This window comes from Galleria mellonella, unplaced genomic scaffold, assembly GCF_026898425.1.
Source record: "Galleria mellonella isolate WM207_F2 unplaced genomic scaffold, CSIRO_AGI_GalMel_v1 utg54, whole genome shotgun sequence".
NCBI lineage: Eukaryota > Metazoa > Arthropoda > Insecta > Lepidoptera > Pyralidae > Galleria > Galleria mellonella.
In genome coordinates, this window is record NW_026442114.1 from 269248 (window position 1) to 286751 (window position 17504).

At 33.1% G+C, this 17504-nt stretch overlaps 1 protein-coding gene across 2 annotated transcripts in view; it reads right to left on the reverse strand.

Moving 5' to 3' along the window:
• Positions 1-745: 745 nt before the first annotated feature.
• LOC113509602 (leucine zipper putative tumor suppressor 2 homolog) overlaps positions 746-17504 on the reverse strand; it is a 106485-nt gene continuing 89726 nt past the window's right edge. For both annotated transcript variants that reach the window (XM_026892958.3, XM_026892960.3), the window contains 4 exons: positions 16859-16976; positions 4664-4774; positions 2273-2495; positions 746-1752 (listed from right to left, as the gene is read on the reverse strand). In XM_026892958.3, coding sequence (XP_026748759.2) covers positions 1048-1752; positions 2273-2495; positions 4664-4774; positions 16859-16976 — 1157 coding nt within the window. In that variant the 3' untranslated portion in view covers positions 746-1047. The remainder of the gene's footprint in view (positions 1753-2272; positions 2496-4663; positions 4775-16858; positions 16977-17504) is intronic.

Here is a 17504-nt window from a genome sequence, read left to right on the forward strand (position 1 = left end):
TTATTATATAATCAACTAAATTTACAAAACTCGTAATTCTGTTTTAAAAAAATATCGAGATTTTGACTCTAATAAGTAAAAAAATGATTTTTATATTATTATATTGTGATATTACCCTCATAGACCCCACACATCCCATAGATTGCTATAAGGAACGTTTCCTTATGGTAGGCTTATGCTCAGTAGAGGACAGATAATGGCTGAAATGATGAACGATGATTGTAATAAGTCATTAAGTCGATTATGTTTTAAAACGCGAGTTACTAAGTTTGAAAATTTAATCAAAGATATACTGATAGTGACAGTTGTTTAATAATCGTGTATAGGTAAACACAGTGTAAGACTCAATGAAGTAAAGATCTTTTACAAATGAAGTGATGATATATAGGAAGCCCTAACTTACTTGGTGTCTAAAAATGCAGAGCAGGGGCCTACCATGAAATGAAAATCCGAATTTTCGGGCTTAATTTCGTGTTTTTGTTCGTACCTAAATCGACCCAGTAAATGGAGCTTAACGTTTCATTCATCATAAATCCTATTCTAATAGTCCAGAAGAACGATATTTTAATATTTTTTTTAATTTTAAACGACATGTATTATGTCATTTTAACATCAAATTTCTATTTCGTTCGTCCCCGAAATTTCGGAAAATATTTCATAGTAGGTAATATTCCTTAGGTTACAGGAAAGCCTATAACAGACAACGCTGGATGGATGAAAGACTATAAAATGTAAAAAGATAAAAAATATGTAAAATACTTTTATTTACTTAGTATAGGTACTTTCTTATATAAACGTAAATGTACTCAATATAGCACTTACGTTTGCTCTCGTAACATCTCATAACAACTAAAATGTACAATAAGTTAATAATTTCGGACATTGTCAGCTGAGTATTATGCCTCAAACTTATCTAGCAAGTTAGGGAAACTGACAATAAAGGGCAAGAAAACATCATCATAAAATTTAAAATTAAATATTTACAAGATAAAAATAGCCTTCTCTATTATAAATAGGTATTAATCGCTATAGAATTTGGTAGTGTAATTATAGTTCTATTGTTTTCCCGTGGTTGTTCATGTTCTTTGCATTCTTATTGCACAACTCCAGTTCTAATCTAAGGCCGTCCATTTCCGCTTCCAAGGTGCGTGTTCTTTTAAACATCTGTACGTAATTCAGCTGTAATTGCTTCTGGTATCTTAGCACTTTGTCTTTTTCCTCCGACCATTTTCGCCTTTCGTTGTTGAACTGGGTTTCTTTGCTTTCCAATTCACATTTGAGGCTTTCCACAACAGCACTTGCTGGACACGGGTCTCCGCAGGGATCGGGCAGTTCTCCATTCAGTCTTTGAACTTCAGCATCTTCTAAAGCACTATCACTTGATGTCCAATGGTATTCATTCGTTTTGCAAACATCGTATATTTCTCGCATGGTCCTCCCACATTGTACACCTTCGTAACCGCTTAGAGATACATCCGATAACTCTTGCCTGAGTTCTTTTAGCTCTGTTTTTAGTCTTTCTATTTCGTTTTTACTGTTCTCCTTTGTTTTAGCTAAGTCCGCAACGCTTTCCATTAGGTCGTTTGTGAGTCTGTCAACTTCTTTCTGAAGTCGGTTAACGATCTTTTCCTTCTCGTCAGATTCAGCTCGGAGCCTTATTATGTCTTTTTCCTTCTTGTCGAGAGCTTCTCTGAGTTGGCGGCAGTCTGCTTTTAGAGTGAGATATTCGTGGCCTTTGGCTGTTTGTTCATTCTGTAATTACAAATGAGAAAATTGATTATAATTTTAAAATGACTTCAAGAAACTAATTCTCAATTTTTAGATTAAATATTTTTTCGTTTAGTCTTAGAACATACAAGTCTGAAATTTAAATAATAAGATTCAAAATGTCTATATTTCAGAATATAACATAGTCTTAACGGATCTAAGTCTCAATATGTTTAGATCTCAAAAGGTGAAAGTTTTATAATAATAAAACGTTCATATCTGACATCCATAACTCTCAAAACATCCATACCAAGTCGATACAGGTTACAGTTTTTAGATGAATAAAATATAATCACAGGTTTGAAGCTAGGTCAATTTAGAAAACAAGTTTTCTAAATTGGTCCGTCTCTGGGTAAGTCCTCAAATATTTAATTGGTTTCTCATAATAGAGCATCCTAGTTTGAAACCCAGGAAATTGGTTTTGGTGAGATTGTATGGCATTTAATCGATTAATAATATCTACGAACTCTCTAATGTGTCTACTTCTTTTAATATTTCAACAAACCTGAGCATCTTTCAGCTGGTTCTTCAACAGTGCTATCTCGCCCGCCCTCTGGCACAGACTCCACTCGGTGTCTTCCAGTCGTTGCCGCAGCAGCGCCCGGTCCCTCCTGACCCTGGCCAGCTCTGCGTCCCTCTCGTCCCTGGAGCGGGTGCTGTAGCTCTGCAGCATGAGGCCACGTGGTGCACGCACGCGTACCTCGTGACTCCGTAAACGGTCGGTTGTACTGAAATCATGATTGATATTGGATTAGAAGAGATTGGACAAAAAATTAGTTTAATGTCAATGTGTTTTTTATTTGTAATAGATGATAATGGAATGGTAGCCCCACCTGCAGTAACGGTATACGCTTGCGGAATACAAGTGAGAATAAAAAGGCACGTCAGGTTAACCCATCATGATGAATACACCTTGAATTCAGCACGATGGTTTCCAGGAGGGAACACGTGAAGGTCGACCTGACAGGGTATATTGCTAGCAATAGGACTGGTAGTCCACATTACTATACAATCCCTTCCCGCCTATGTCAGTGTGTTACCTCTTGGTATTTTAGCGGCTCGACCAATCATGATACTTAGTATATACTTAACTGGCATGGAAAAGATTATAGTAAGCTATTTTTATTCTGATCTAGTATTGAGATAGAATTAAAGCACAATTCTCTGTTTTAAAAATTAAAATATTTTCTTGATGTTAAAATCTGAAATAATTTGAAGGATCAATATGCGCTAAATGTATTTATCTAATTAAGGACATTTAAAAGCTTTCCAGTGAAAAAAATTAAGTATGTAGATAGATAGATAGATAGATACTCTTTATTGTTTCCTCCAAAAGATTACAATAGTAAACTTATTATAAATATAAACAATTACAAAAAATTATCACAATGAGAAAACAATGGGCGACTTTATCGCTATGTATAAATATTTATAATAGTTATGAGTCAAAACTATTTTAAACTTACTTTTTGGTGATCTGCTACACTTTTTTTAAGTTATCAGTTTAAAAGTTCAATTTTAGATTTACATAGGATTAGTAATGGCATTTCAAAATCAACTTAATATCTCATATTCACGTGGAAATAGTCGAGGGACCAACTATCGTGTACAGATTGGACTTTTTAAAAATTATAAATGTATATAGGCACCATACAATTTACAAATGGTTAACTAAAAAAATAACTGTATCGCTAATAAACATTCAAGTATAGTACTGTTTGCAGTTTGCATGTAACGGACTTACTTGCTACGCCTCTTTTATAAACCTGCTTTTGTTATTGGGTATTGTTTTGGTTTAGTTACAACGAATGGGTTACAATAAACAGCGTGGTAACTCATACTAATTAAATGATGCCAAGTTGTTTTTTTTTTATTAACTAGGTCGTATAATGATAATTTGAGAGATATAGTGAAGCGATTGTGTTGATTGATATTTTACTATAAGTGACTATAGTAACCTTTAAATCACGTCTGAGGGTGTATTGTTGGTAATAGTGAAGTTTTTTTTCAATGGATGTTATGATAATGGAATGGCAACCCCGCCTGCACTATCTCACTGATGTCCAGCTCGCATATACCGGGTTTTTTTTTATAAATGAAAATGGTATGGTACCCCGCCTGCGCTAACGGGATACACTGGCGGAGTACCAGTGAAGGGTGATAGATGAGAATGAAAACAGGCCAGTTAGCCCATCATGATGAATTCATCAGGAATTAACCATGATAGTTTCCAGGGAGAACCGCGAGGAGGTCGACCTAGTTGGGTATATTTCTAGCAATAGGATTCTCAGTCTCCATTACTAACAATCCCTTTCCCACACATATATCGAGTTGGGCACCAGTGAGGGATGATAGGTATATTCAATATATATAGGTAATTATAGGTTTTGCTTTAGACATGTTTTAAAAGGGCAATAGCATCCCTCTTAAAACATCTCCAAATCCTAACTGTGGTTGTCAATTCGTCTGCCAAGCGTGGCAACTGCTGGCAATCCCCTCCTTCCTAAGAGAGAGACTTATGTTCAGCATGGGACAGTTAAAGGCTGATATGATGATGATAATTATTGTAAAGTATTTTTTTATTTTGTTTTTGTTTCGTTGAATATTTAATTGTTTTTTACACAATACATGCACGCCTCTAGACGGCATTGTATTTTTATTTAATTTTATTCTTCTGGATCTAAGTTCCTGACCAATGTATATATAATAAAAACCAGCGACCAGCGAGGAGCTGAACAGATATCACATTATATACCCAACGTGGCAAACTCAATAAATTAACTACGTACAATGATTTCTGGGGAAACCGCGCGGAAGTCGAGGGTAAGGTTCTTCATGACTGCTGTCCCCATTGTTTAAGCATTATTATGTGGATGTCCACATCTTTAATATCTACCTATAATCATGTTGATCTCTCTCGAGCTCGGCGACTCCGGAGTCAGCAGGGGACGGCGCAGGCGCGGGCTCCTTGTTGTCAGCGCCGCTCAGCACAGAATTTGACTTCGTCCTGTAATTGTATAGAAATTCATAATTAAAATTAACATTTTTACTTCAAATTTATTTATGGAGACAAAGTGAATATAGAGAACCATGTAATATCGAAATTGGAGTTTTTATTAGCAATATTTTAATACAAAACTTAATACTTATGTCCTCGACAAAAGTTACCATTTCAATATCCTCTTTAATACATAATATACATACAGTTTAGATCTTAATTGTGGACCCTTGGCGAATTTATATCACGAAATAATAATTAAAAATGAAGTCGTGACAATTTGTCAGTTTTAAAATGACAATACAATCATGCGATCTGAATATATTTTAAAATACCACGTATTTCTTCCAAAAACACATCTCCCGCCCACTTCGCAATCGACACTCTAAGTTATCGCCATTTTCCGTTCGCATCTTATCTCGGCTTAACGATTGTCCACTTTGTAAATTGCACCTCGCAATTGCTTTAAAATGGTAAATAACATTTCAATTTTCTTTTATTGTTGCGTTCACATGGTATTTATAAGGAACCGCCTCGTGAATACCTAATTTCTTGAAGATGATTCGATTAAAATATTAAAGTTTAATATGAAGTCGGGAAGCATTAGTAATGGAAAAGTTACGATTGCTATGCCTGCAACTGCAACACATAAGAATTTAAGACATAAAGACTTTTTTATTGTTAAATGTTTTGTAAACACACATTATATTATAACCTTTTCTGTATAATAAAGAATAAAGAAAGAAAGATATATTCTGGAAGAGATTGCTTAGCGATAAGGTCGCCTTTTGTATCACTTCTCATTAATATTTACTGTATTTGTTATTTTTCTTTTTACTTAGTGCAATAAAGTGTAAAATAAATAAATATATTTGAATGTAATAACTACCGGTTACACGTAAGTTACGTGTAATTAGATCGTGGTAGCTCGACTAGTTTCATGGTTAATTCGTGATCCTTAATCATGAGTGGTAGTGACGCGAGCGCGAGCTTGATTGCGCGCATCGGTTCGCTAATTACACATAGTTACACACCTAGTTATTACATTAAAGTATAAAGATTTTATTTAAGAAGAGATACATAACAAACGTTTGTAAGTTCCGGACCCTGAATTCCCTAGGAGAAGTAGACAGTCTTTTTGAAAAATGTTTGTGTTTTTGTGTGCAATTTAATTAGCAAATAAGCTAATATGGCAATCGTTGTCTTTGGATAAGAATGGCACCATGGACTATCGAATACACAGTGACGCCCTTAGTACTTCTCTTATGTGTTGCTATCCTTAGGGATATCAACTTCTTGCATCACATATCTTAGTTCTTTTCTTAGGGAAAACACTAACATACTTCTCCCTTTAAACTAAATCATAGACAAGCAAGTACATTCTGTAAATTTTGTAAATTGCTCTATATCTCTAGCTAATAATTGTAATTAGTTACATTACCACCTTTTTACACACTAGGTAGGTCTTTGCACACTATAATATTGTACATTAAATGTATACATTTGTAGGTCATTAATTAGTGACCTAGTAGTTAGTGCTTTAATTCGACTTAATTTTAGACTAATTCTTTTTTAACAAGCTCAACTCATGATAGAGATAGCAACAGTATATGATTGTTTCTAAATATTATTTGTGTTTTAAATTGATATTATTTGAAAAATTTCGAAAAATCAATCCGGATTTACGTGAAATGTATCCATGATACAGACGCAACGAAGTTTCATAAATACTCAATTTTAAAGTGTTTATTTCAAACTAATTACTACCTAATGGTTTGTACGTACACAGATAAGACATAAACAGAGACATCATTGTTTATTTCTCTAAGTACTTAATACAATATAATCTACTTACATTCATTTTTCTTATATAGGTACATACGTGCAACAATAATAACCTTATTGCTCAAGGCTATATGGACAGGCATGTTATATGTAATGTATGTACCGTAACTGGGTTGTAATTTCTCTAAAAAACCTTTCCAGTTGGACTACTTCAACTTGTGTTTAGCAGTTTAAGAGTACGGTATCTACTGATGGGCAAAATAGGGCTGGCAAACAGGACCTAATATCATATAGTTCGATATTGAGTATTAATAATATTTTATGCCATAAAAATACGACTACAATCGTGGTAAAACTAGTTATTTATTATATAAAATTTCTATGAGACTAACGTAAAAGTATATCCTTTCAGATAAAAAAAAAAAGAATTTTCCAACTCGGTTAATAAATGACAGTTATGTGGTAACAAACAAAAAATTTGAACTGAGAACATCGTCTTTTTTGAAGTCGGCTGAAAAAGAGGTCACTGAAAAGAAAATAGAATGATATTACAGAGACTTGAGGATGGCAGGTTGTAAGAGTGGGGTATAAGATTGACTCATCTAGACATAGAAGGATACATTTAAAAGGAAGTTATAGCAATGTCGAATCGAACGGTATCAGGCGAATGATACCCATTGACTACTGAACAGGCCATAAAATTTTGTGTGGGCTATAAAATAACTATGGTAAACAAGTATACTTACCATATTTACTTCCATCACCACACAAACGTGTCATAATCGACCTAGGGAAACAAATAGGTTATGCCGAATTTCTACTCAGAGAAACTTCACAGGCGTTCTTTCTTCTTGTTTAGGTTAGGGCTATGCTTGTAACGCGCCTCTATCAGTTTTATCATTGGGGAGGAAAAAAAATGTCAGTAATAGGCACTAATATTATATCCCGATTACTAACAATATACCCCCCCTATCAGATCGACCTCTACGCGATTCTCCTGGATGCTATCTTGGTTAATTTCTAGTTAATTCACCACAATGAGCCAATAGATTTTCAGCCTCAGTTTATCATTCTCCTTTGGTGCCTCGCCATTATATAGCATTCCTATCCAATATTACCTATTTAAAAAAAGACCCTCATCAGCGGTTACCTTCGCTGATATCACTTTCAGACTTTTATACTCCCCACTTTAAAGTATCAGAGGCACACTTAGCGTGTCTTGCATCTAAAGATCAATCAATATGGGTAATGACCTTCCAATTCAAATGTCGACAGCCCTGCAACAAGGTAACCGTCTCGCACCAGGGCCTGTCTTGCTCCGGCGGCGAAGCGTAGCGTACCTTCTAGCTTAGATCCTCACATCATATATCATTATACATTTTGAATTTCAAATAGTCAAGTTTTTTATTCATCTTTACGCCTTTTATGTTATTTATCAATTTAACGTCCTTCTTGGGACTTGTTCGTAATTGCTGCTTTATTTTGTACATATTCTTTATTGAGTTTTTTTTTTATATAAATGTTAAATCTGATGAGTCGATTTGAATGATTATATGGAAGAAAATACAATCTTAAATTGAACATAATGAATGCAATACAATGATAACAAAAATTTCAAATTTTGTTATGATTCTGTTTTTATTTTAATAGAGGTTCATTCATGATATCTCTCAGTGGAAAATATAAAAGCTTATTACAAATCTAAACATCAATCTCGTGTATAATTTAACAATGTATAGCAAAAACTGTTTGGTATAAATCAAAGACATGAAATTTTGCACATAGGTGCGAAATTATATACCTATGTGTGATCTTAGGCATTCAATGAAAAATTTTTTTAGCAGAAATTAGAAATTTAACATAAATTTTCAAATTTTTTAAATACTTTCTAATACAAGTATTAATAACATAATATTTGAATTATTACGTCCATAATGTATAGAATGTTATTTGTTTTGTAAATTACATTTATCCAAACGTATCTAGGCATAATATTTCGACCTAGTTGCAGAATGTGAGAGCACTATTTGTAGCAAGCAATTAATTGCGACGGCCCGTTTCAACTAATTAGGTCATATATTGTATACACCTACACGTTTCCGTCGACTTTGAATTTGTGATAATAGCATATTATATCTATATCTTTAGCAAGCAGTAATTTAATATAGTCTATACCTATTCTGTGTGAAGTATTTTTCAAATAATTAACTTAGTGAATCATTCTAAATGGGTATTTAATTTCTTACTTAATTATCTCAGATTTTACTAAATCATGAATTTTAGTCATGAACACATTTATTTATTTAATATTAATTTTGTAAATATTTCGATGTTTTTTGTAAAGCTTGTAATAAAGTTTTGTTATTAAATTTTATATCTAAACCAATACGTATACATAAACACGTTGTTCATGAAAATCATAGAAACCATAGGGTTTGTGTGTGCAGAAGTTACAGCAACAAAATATGATCTAGATGTTCAGTAAATTATGGAAATTAAATGACTATTGCGTATACATAGAGTACAATAGCTGGAAAGTGGATTCGTTACGGTCACTTCGTGTGTTTCTTATGGCATTGTAAATCTGAATAATTCGTTGAGTGCCGCCGTATTTGGCTTTCCCTTTTGTGATTTCCATTCATAATAATCTGTCCATTCATTGGATCTATTTTATTTCTATTTACTTTATTACTTTCAGTATGAATATACATTGATAGAGCTTACTTACTATCCAAATAGCCAAGTAGAGACCTATTTACTATTATAACTAAAAACACTTCAAATGTTCGTGGATTCAAAAGGGCTGATACGATTTTTATTTTAAATTTCTAACTTATTTTCCTTTTTATGATAAACTACAACACGAGAGTCGGCGGGAATCTCGTCTTATGTCAAGTTTGTACATATATTTTTAATGGATGAATATGGAATAGTAAATGGTTATTACGCTATAGGTTTAATTTAGAGGGCACTAGTGAGGGATCTCCCTTCAGGTGAGGATAAAGCAGGTCAGTTGGCTTATCGTGAGATATTTATCCAAAATTAACCATGAGGTTTTCAGGGGAAACTATCGAATTGTTAGCGAGTTTGTATATACATGGCAACTAAAAGATAAATCAAATGATAAAAGTTGTAGTCGATAAAATTTCCTTTTTACAATGACGAACTGGTGCTAAGGGATTGTTAATACTTGCAGTCACTTAGTCGAGTCCACTTCTACACGGGCGCTTTAGAAACTATCGTTATGAATTCCAAGTAAATACGCCACAACATATCATCTGACCTGACTTTACCTTCACCATTTCACCCTTTACTATTGTTTCACTTTTATATATCATTAACAATTTAGTATAATTGGCTACATCTAACTCTCTTATTCATAAAATCAAAGACTTCGTCCAAATTTATTTTAAGTTTTACAATATTTTGTCACTTTTGTCTTTTAATCTGAGAATTGAGCACTAAAAAAGACAAAACAGTTCAATAGCTAAAATAGTTTTATGAAACATTTGACGTTTTTATGAGTTACTAAAACTAAGATCTAAAACTAGATTTTAAAGTACTAGAGTACATTATACTACTTCTATGGGTGTACTATTTACAAAAAACGTTGTAACATTGCATCAATTATGATTGATGCAATACTACTACTATGATGGACAATAATATTTTCGAAATAATAGATTCTCTTTTAGAATTTTCAATTGAGTTTCAGTAACACTTTCAATTCTCTTCATATTTATTGCATTATAACCTATAAATTTAAGGCCGTAAAGTTCAAATTGACTGATAACTGACGCAATGGATTTGTTATTGTGAATATGTAAATGAGATGGATGCGTGTATGCATCGGAGCGTGCTTCCTGCGTTCATCTCCGCAATGTACAATTGTAGTCTCAGAGAAGCTTGTGGCGATTAAGGTTCGACCTTCATTGACAGGATGGCGCGACACGGTGCGGCAAAAATTATATTCTATTTTCAAAATTTTATAAATGCTTAGGCTTCCATGTTCTTAAGCATGTTTTTTATCCAAAGAAAAGGAGATATTTCAATTCGTCTGTATTTTTTGTGACTATATTACGTGAATAAAATAGCCAGTCTAATTTTAATAATATAATAAAACTATAACTAGACGATGCTTATACATTGGAAGATAGGTATTTAACAAAAAATAATATGAGAGGTTTTAATAATGTCAATACACGTCAATATATTATTTTTTAGAAAAATTGTCTGTCTTTTTATTTCTATATATTTTTATTTTATTTAAAATTTAATATATCTTTATATTAGTTAAAAATTACTGCATCAAATTCGATGCGATTTAAACAGTTGTATTCTTAACTTCAAATCTGGTGTAGGTATGTTTTATATTGATAAGTCATCTAGTAGTGGTATATTTTATGGGTTGTTCTGTTTCTGAAATTTATGTGTACAAAGTAACAATCAAAAAGCTAGTTAGGAATAAATTTTGATAATTAATTTTATAATAGATATAGTTTAATTTTTCCCTTCATATGCGGGCGGGAAGGGATTGTTAGTAATGCAGACTACTATAGTAGTTCCATTGTTAGCAATGTATCCTATCAGGTCGACTTCCACATGGTCCTCCTGGAAACCATCGCGCTGAATTCCAGATGAATTCATCACGATGGGCTAACTGAACTGTCTTTTCATTCTCATCTATCATCCCTTAATGGTGCCTCGCCAACGTATACTGTTAGCGCAGGCGGGGTTACTATTACCATAACCCCCATTAAAATAAAATCCTTCTCGTGCCTTCAACGTAGTGTTACTAGTATAAAATTATCTGTCATAACCTTAAGAACAATGCATAAAGATAAGATCCGTTTTCATATTGTTTATTTTATAATGTACTAAAAGTTATTTTAACTAACAAAATAAACAATACTACAATAACAGGCGTTTATAAATATAAACTCACGTAATTTGTAAGATGAAATAATTGAATAACATAAAAACAAATCTGATTGTAAACAGATTGTGGAATGATCTTCCTGTTGAGACTTTTTATAAAGACTGCAGTATGGGGTTCTTGAAAAAGAACGTATTAAGGTTTTTTAAGGGTTTTTTTTATGAGTGAAAATGGTATGGTAACCCCGCCTGCGCTAACGGGATACGCTGGTGGAGCACCAGTGAAGGGTGATAGATGAGAATGAAAACAGGCCAGTTAATCTATCATGATTAATTCATCAGGAATTAACCATGATAGTTTCCACGGAGAACCGCGAGGAGGTCGACCTGGTTGGGTATATTGCTAGCAATGGGATTCTCAGTCTCCATTACTAACAATCCCTTTCCCCTGGTTTTTTAAGGGCTGGCAACGTTCACGTAACATTCCTAGTGTTACAGACGTCCGTAGGTTACAATAACGTCGTTTACCGTCAAACAGGCCGTATGCTTGTTGGCCCCCATAGTAGTATAAAAAATGAAGAAAGATGATTTTATATACTATTTTGAAAAAAAAAGCAAATTAAATGTTATTCAAACGATTAAATACAAATCGAATTGTTTCAAATCGATTCAATCCATCAATTTAGTCTAGCCGACTCGGATTAACCTCGAGAATCGAAATTGCATAAGCTAAATAATGAGAGGAAATGCAGTTCTAAGTGGTGCATAGCTGATAATGAAACGAACGGAAATCGCTCGACGCTGACTAGACCTATTTTGTAATCGAATCATGCAATGATAATGACTATTGTTTCTCGATAACACATTTAAATACTATGTTCATTTTAGCAATAACATACTGGCCAGAATGAATTTACATATAAAGGTTCTAGTGACTGGCTGGTATAAATATAAAAATTAAAAAGAACTTTTAAAATAAGCATGGGTATATATGTAAGTAGGTACGATCTGTTTTCAACCTCAAAAAAGGGGGTATTTATTTCGATTATATTTTTTTATATATGTTACCTTATAACTCCGTCAGTTATATATTTGTTATTTATTATCATTATTATCTAAGCATATATATAAGTTAATAGGTATACATATAGCTGTTTATACAAGAGCGCAGAGCTGCAGACAAACTAAAAAACAGTTTTATATAACTATGAATATGTTTTGTTTATACATGTGTTTATAAATATTTTTTGTTTCATTTTTAAATGACCAATTTTGAAAAAAGAACACGGCACAATTGTGCACTAAATATATTAATCAATAAAGACTTAATTATAAGGTATTTTTAAATTAAAAAGAAATTGAGATAGGAAATTAAAAAAAAATATGTTTCCATGTTTATTCATTGTGATTCATGAGCTCCCTTTTTTTATTGTTGAATCAATAATCTATAGCCAAATATGGTCATGTTGGATGGATAAACACTTACTGATGTACACAATGCCTCTAGCTACCCCACATGGAGTTAAGCCACTTATGTATTCGTATATATCAACAGCTGGTGAGATATGCTCATGTTATCGCTCCTGTGCAAATAGTTCGGGTAGGATTTAATAGACCCCATATTAATACCTAACTTATCAAATGCCATTTCGTTCGTATGATAACGACTGATATGCATTCGAAAATGTGATATTAGATTTTAACTAACGTCAAAAAAAAGTACACTTATTTTTGACGTATATTTTTTTTTCATATGCAAATACCTATTTGTGTAATTATTTTTTTTTTACATTTATTGTAAGATATTTAATTTTAGGATAATATTGTTAAAATTTCTAAATATAATAGTCATTTAATTGTCAAAATAATTGTCACATTTTTTTATATAATATTTAGGGTTTCTTTTTAAATGTTAAACTTACCTATTCATATGTACACTTTAACAACACTTATCACCACATCACAGATCTAATATTACTTATAATCTATGTACCATAAGACCCGCACTGTCTCCCGGCTTCTCATAATAACAGAAATGAAATAAGGGAGTGTACACACGTGTCACCCAGCGCCGCGACAGCAAGCGTGTGGTGGACGGTAGTCGCGCGTGCCGGCGCCGCCTATACGATGCCGCTATTCTATATTTAAAATTGCTAATGAGTACGTCGAAGGATTTTTATTGAATTCACATGACCCATTGTTTTATGAAGTTTATTTTTTTGAATTTGGTGCATAATGATTTTTTTTTATTCAATTTTATTTCATTTCGTATTTAAAGCTATTAATTAAAAATATTGCCGAAGACCGGGAAGATGCCGAATCTCCTGGTTAAAAAATCTAAGGCAGTGGTTCGAAATAAGGACCAGATCAATTTTAAGGATAGTGGTGGATGAGGTAAAGGTCGCCGTGATGATTACCGACCAGATTTTAGAAGATTAAGATTGTAGAAGACAGCACCTTAAGAGGAATTAAAATTTAAAAATTTAATTCTACTTAGAGGGACTAAATTATTTTTTCTTCAATTTGAAATGTAATTAAATGAAATAATAAATTAATACAACAATCTAAGATAATATCTGTGAGTAAGGAACGGTGAAGGTTATAATAAAATTACATCGTATCAAAAATTACTGTACTTAAAAATTACAGACAATAAATCCGTAAAATTATGAAAGCATAACGTGAAGCAACATTTTATCGGCCCTGATACAGAACGCTCATTAAGGAATCGTAAGGTTCTATACATAATATGCTACGTGTAATGAAAAAAAAATGTAACTAGCTCAGTCCGCGACTTTGTCTGCCTGACCGGGATAATAAGTAGTCTGTATCCTTCTCCATTTTAAATACTTTTGTATCACATTCCATGACTATAGATAAAACCGTTAAGGCGCCAAATTTACTCTCACATTTATAATGAGCTTGAGTAATGATAATAAATTAAGTACTTAATAATAGATCGCTTAATGTTGGCAATATTAGTAAGAGACTAAGAGTGACTATGCACAATACTAATAATAATGTAGAATACCTATCCCTTTTCAGTTTCAAATTTGATGTGAAACAAAAAATGAAATAGAAAAATACGTTTCCTTTTCTTTCTTACATGAACAGCGCTTAGTAAACTCTGTCAATTATATATATGTAAATTTTTATTTTATATTATGTGCATGCTATGCAATAATATGTAAAATATATTTTGGATTAGGCTTATAAGTACTTTGTAAACTAGACATGAAAAGAGGGACTAGTCTAATGGGATTCGTATATTGGAATGAATTGAATGGATGTGTATTAGGTAGGTAGGGTTGCAATTTAATTTGTTACTTTTGTTTCTTATTTTGTTGTTTGTTTGTATTTGTTTGTAGGTTTATGTTGTTCTTTGTTTTATTTTCTTTATAACTCTTTTTTATAGAGGCTATCCTGTACCCTACCCTTACTAATATTATAAGTTTGAAATTTGGTATACGTATTATAAATGCAAAAGTTTGTAAGGGTAGATAGATAGATGGATGGATGAATGCTACTTTTTTACGCAAAATGTGCTGAACGGATTTCAATGAAATTTGGTACACTGGTAGGTTACATCCTAACATAGTACAAAGGATACTTCATACATTGCTTCACGAACACCAAGCTGCGGGATATAGCCATTAATAAACACATCTAATAACCAAGTATATACGTTACTTATGTGACATCTTAGTAAATATTTAAATTGCCGTTTCTGGAGAATGTGAAGTGGCCCTTATCTGGGTATTCAACACGCGTGTACAGGCTCGCTTGTAGTCGCTAATAACTTTAATTACACAGTTTATTGGCCACTGAGTGTCTGATGAGTCATTGGCATTTCTGTCGTTCTTTTTGAAGAAAGCAAGCCTATTACTGTTCGAACATTCAATCATGCCATTAGCTGTTTAGAATTTATGAATAATTTATATAACAGATACAGTATTAATGATTAATTAATCGATAGAAAATATTTAGAGTTTCGTACTAAAATTGTGTAAAAATAATCCCGGTATAGAAATGTCCATTGCTGAACATAAGCCTCCTTTTAGGAGGGTTTTGCCAGTAGTTGCCACGCTTGGCAGGAGGATTGGCAACCGCAGTTAGACTTTAAAGATGTTTTAAGAGGGACGCTGCTGCCCATCCCTCGGCCTCCCTTAGTCGGCTCTTACGACATCCACGGAAAACGAAGGGGTGGTCTATTCTATACCGGGACTACACGGGACCGATTAAATGGATAGATTAAATGTCACTAAACTTGCTAGTTTTTTTAGGTAAGAGACTTCAGTCACAGATTATATACTTGTGTTCTATTCAAAGATATTATTTGTATAATAATTTATCTATGGTTCCATTTGTCAAGTTTTTTAATTATTTTATAAATGTTCAATTCTCTTATACATATCCAGATAGCAGTATTAATGAGTAGGTAATAAGTATGTAGGCACATTTTAAGGTGACTGGAAAAAGTGGTTTTTTTTTTCAATTATCTTTAGTGACCAGTAGGTACATAACGAGATTAATAAATAAAGTAAAAGGGACCTTTCTCCTGCACTCCATTGAAATTTCTGAAATTTCCATATCTACTTACCCATACATGTTATGCGAGCTAAGTTATTTTTACTAATTATATAAATTTTTTATTAATTAAAATACCATTACGATTAGTTGCAAATAGAGGTAGACAATTTGCTTTTTAAATTTTATGTATCAAATAATATCGATATTTGACTACAGTCTTTGGATTCTTCGAACTCATCAACATCGTTATTTTAGCCATTATCCGTCCACTGCTGGACATAGGGCTCCCCCATAGATTGTCATATGGAACGGTCCTAAACCATCTGCATCCACTAATTCCCTGCATGCATGCATGCAATGCATTTAAGGTCGTCACTCCATTTACTGCTGAGTTGTCCTAGATTACGTTTGCCTGTAAGGAGTCGCCACTCAAGAACCTTTCTTCCCTATCGGTTATCGGTTGTTCGAGCTATATGACCAGCCCGTTGCCATTTCAAACTGCCATATACATATCAAAATACTTTTGTTCAGAACGGTAATAGTAAGTCATGTATTTTTTGGCCATGAATCATCGCAACATAATCTTATTATTATGGACACACTATTAATTTGAATTCTGGTTTTGTTTTTATAATAAATGAAATTCATATATAAATCGATATTTGGTCACCGTTACATTTTTTCATAACTGGTATCAACCAGTTTTTAACTTTAGACATCAGTCTAAAGTTAAAAATTTTAATATCAATTGATATCTCTATGTAACATACTAGTGATGTAATAGTCGTTTGTTACACATTACGTGTACAATGCAGTCGACATCTTAATTGATGACGCTTCTACGATATTTCTGCCTTGATTACTGCAGTATTTAATAAATGGGTACTAAATTATAGTACTTACACGATAGCGGAGTGGTGACGTTGGTGGAGCGGAGCGGAGAGCGTGGCGGGCGGCAGAGCGGATAATGATGCGGGCTGCGGCGACCCGCACCAGCGGGCTTCTCGAACATCTGAAGAACCTGACGTTAAGTAACGTAAATTATGTTTGTTGATGTGCCTTATATATTTTAAAATAAAAAGAGACATCAAAATCATAAGTATTACTATCAGTATAATACCAGAGGGAGACTTTGTACAAAAGTCGATTGCTTGGGTACCTCTGTCCCATTCGTGTTTCAACCGTGAAGCAGTTTTGTTTGCATTGCTGTGTTTCGGTTTGAAGGGTGGGATATAGTGTGAATTTACTGGGTAAAGAGGAATAACACCTGAGTTCTCAGGAATGGCAACGAATAGGGGGTATCATGGGCGAAACAGTATACTCTGTTATGTTCATGATACTACCCATGTCTATAGGCGACGGAACCACTTTCCATCAGGTGGGCCGTCAGCTTATTTGCCATTCTAAGTTGCATAAAAAAAATGCAGACATTGTTTTTTGACATTGTTTCATTAGGAAAAAAAAACTGAATTTCAGTGACAGAAAATTTTTATAAAATATGCTGAATAATTTCGATTTCACACAGTACTATGTATATGATCCAAATAGA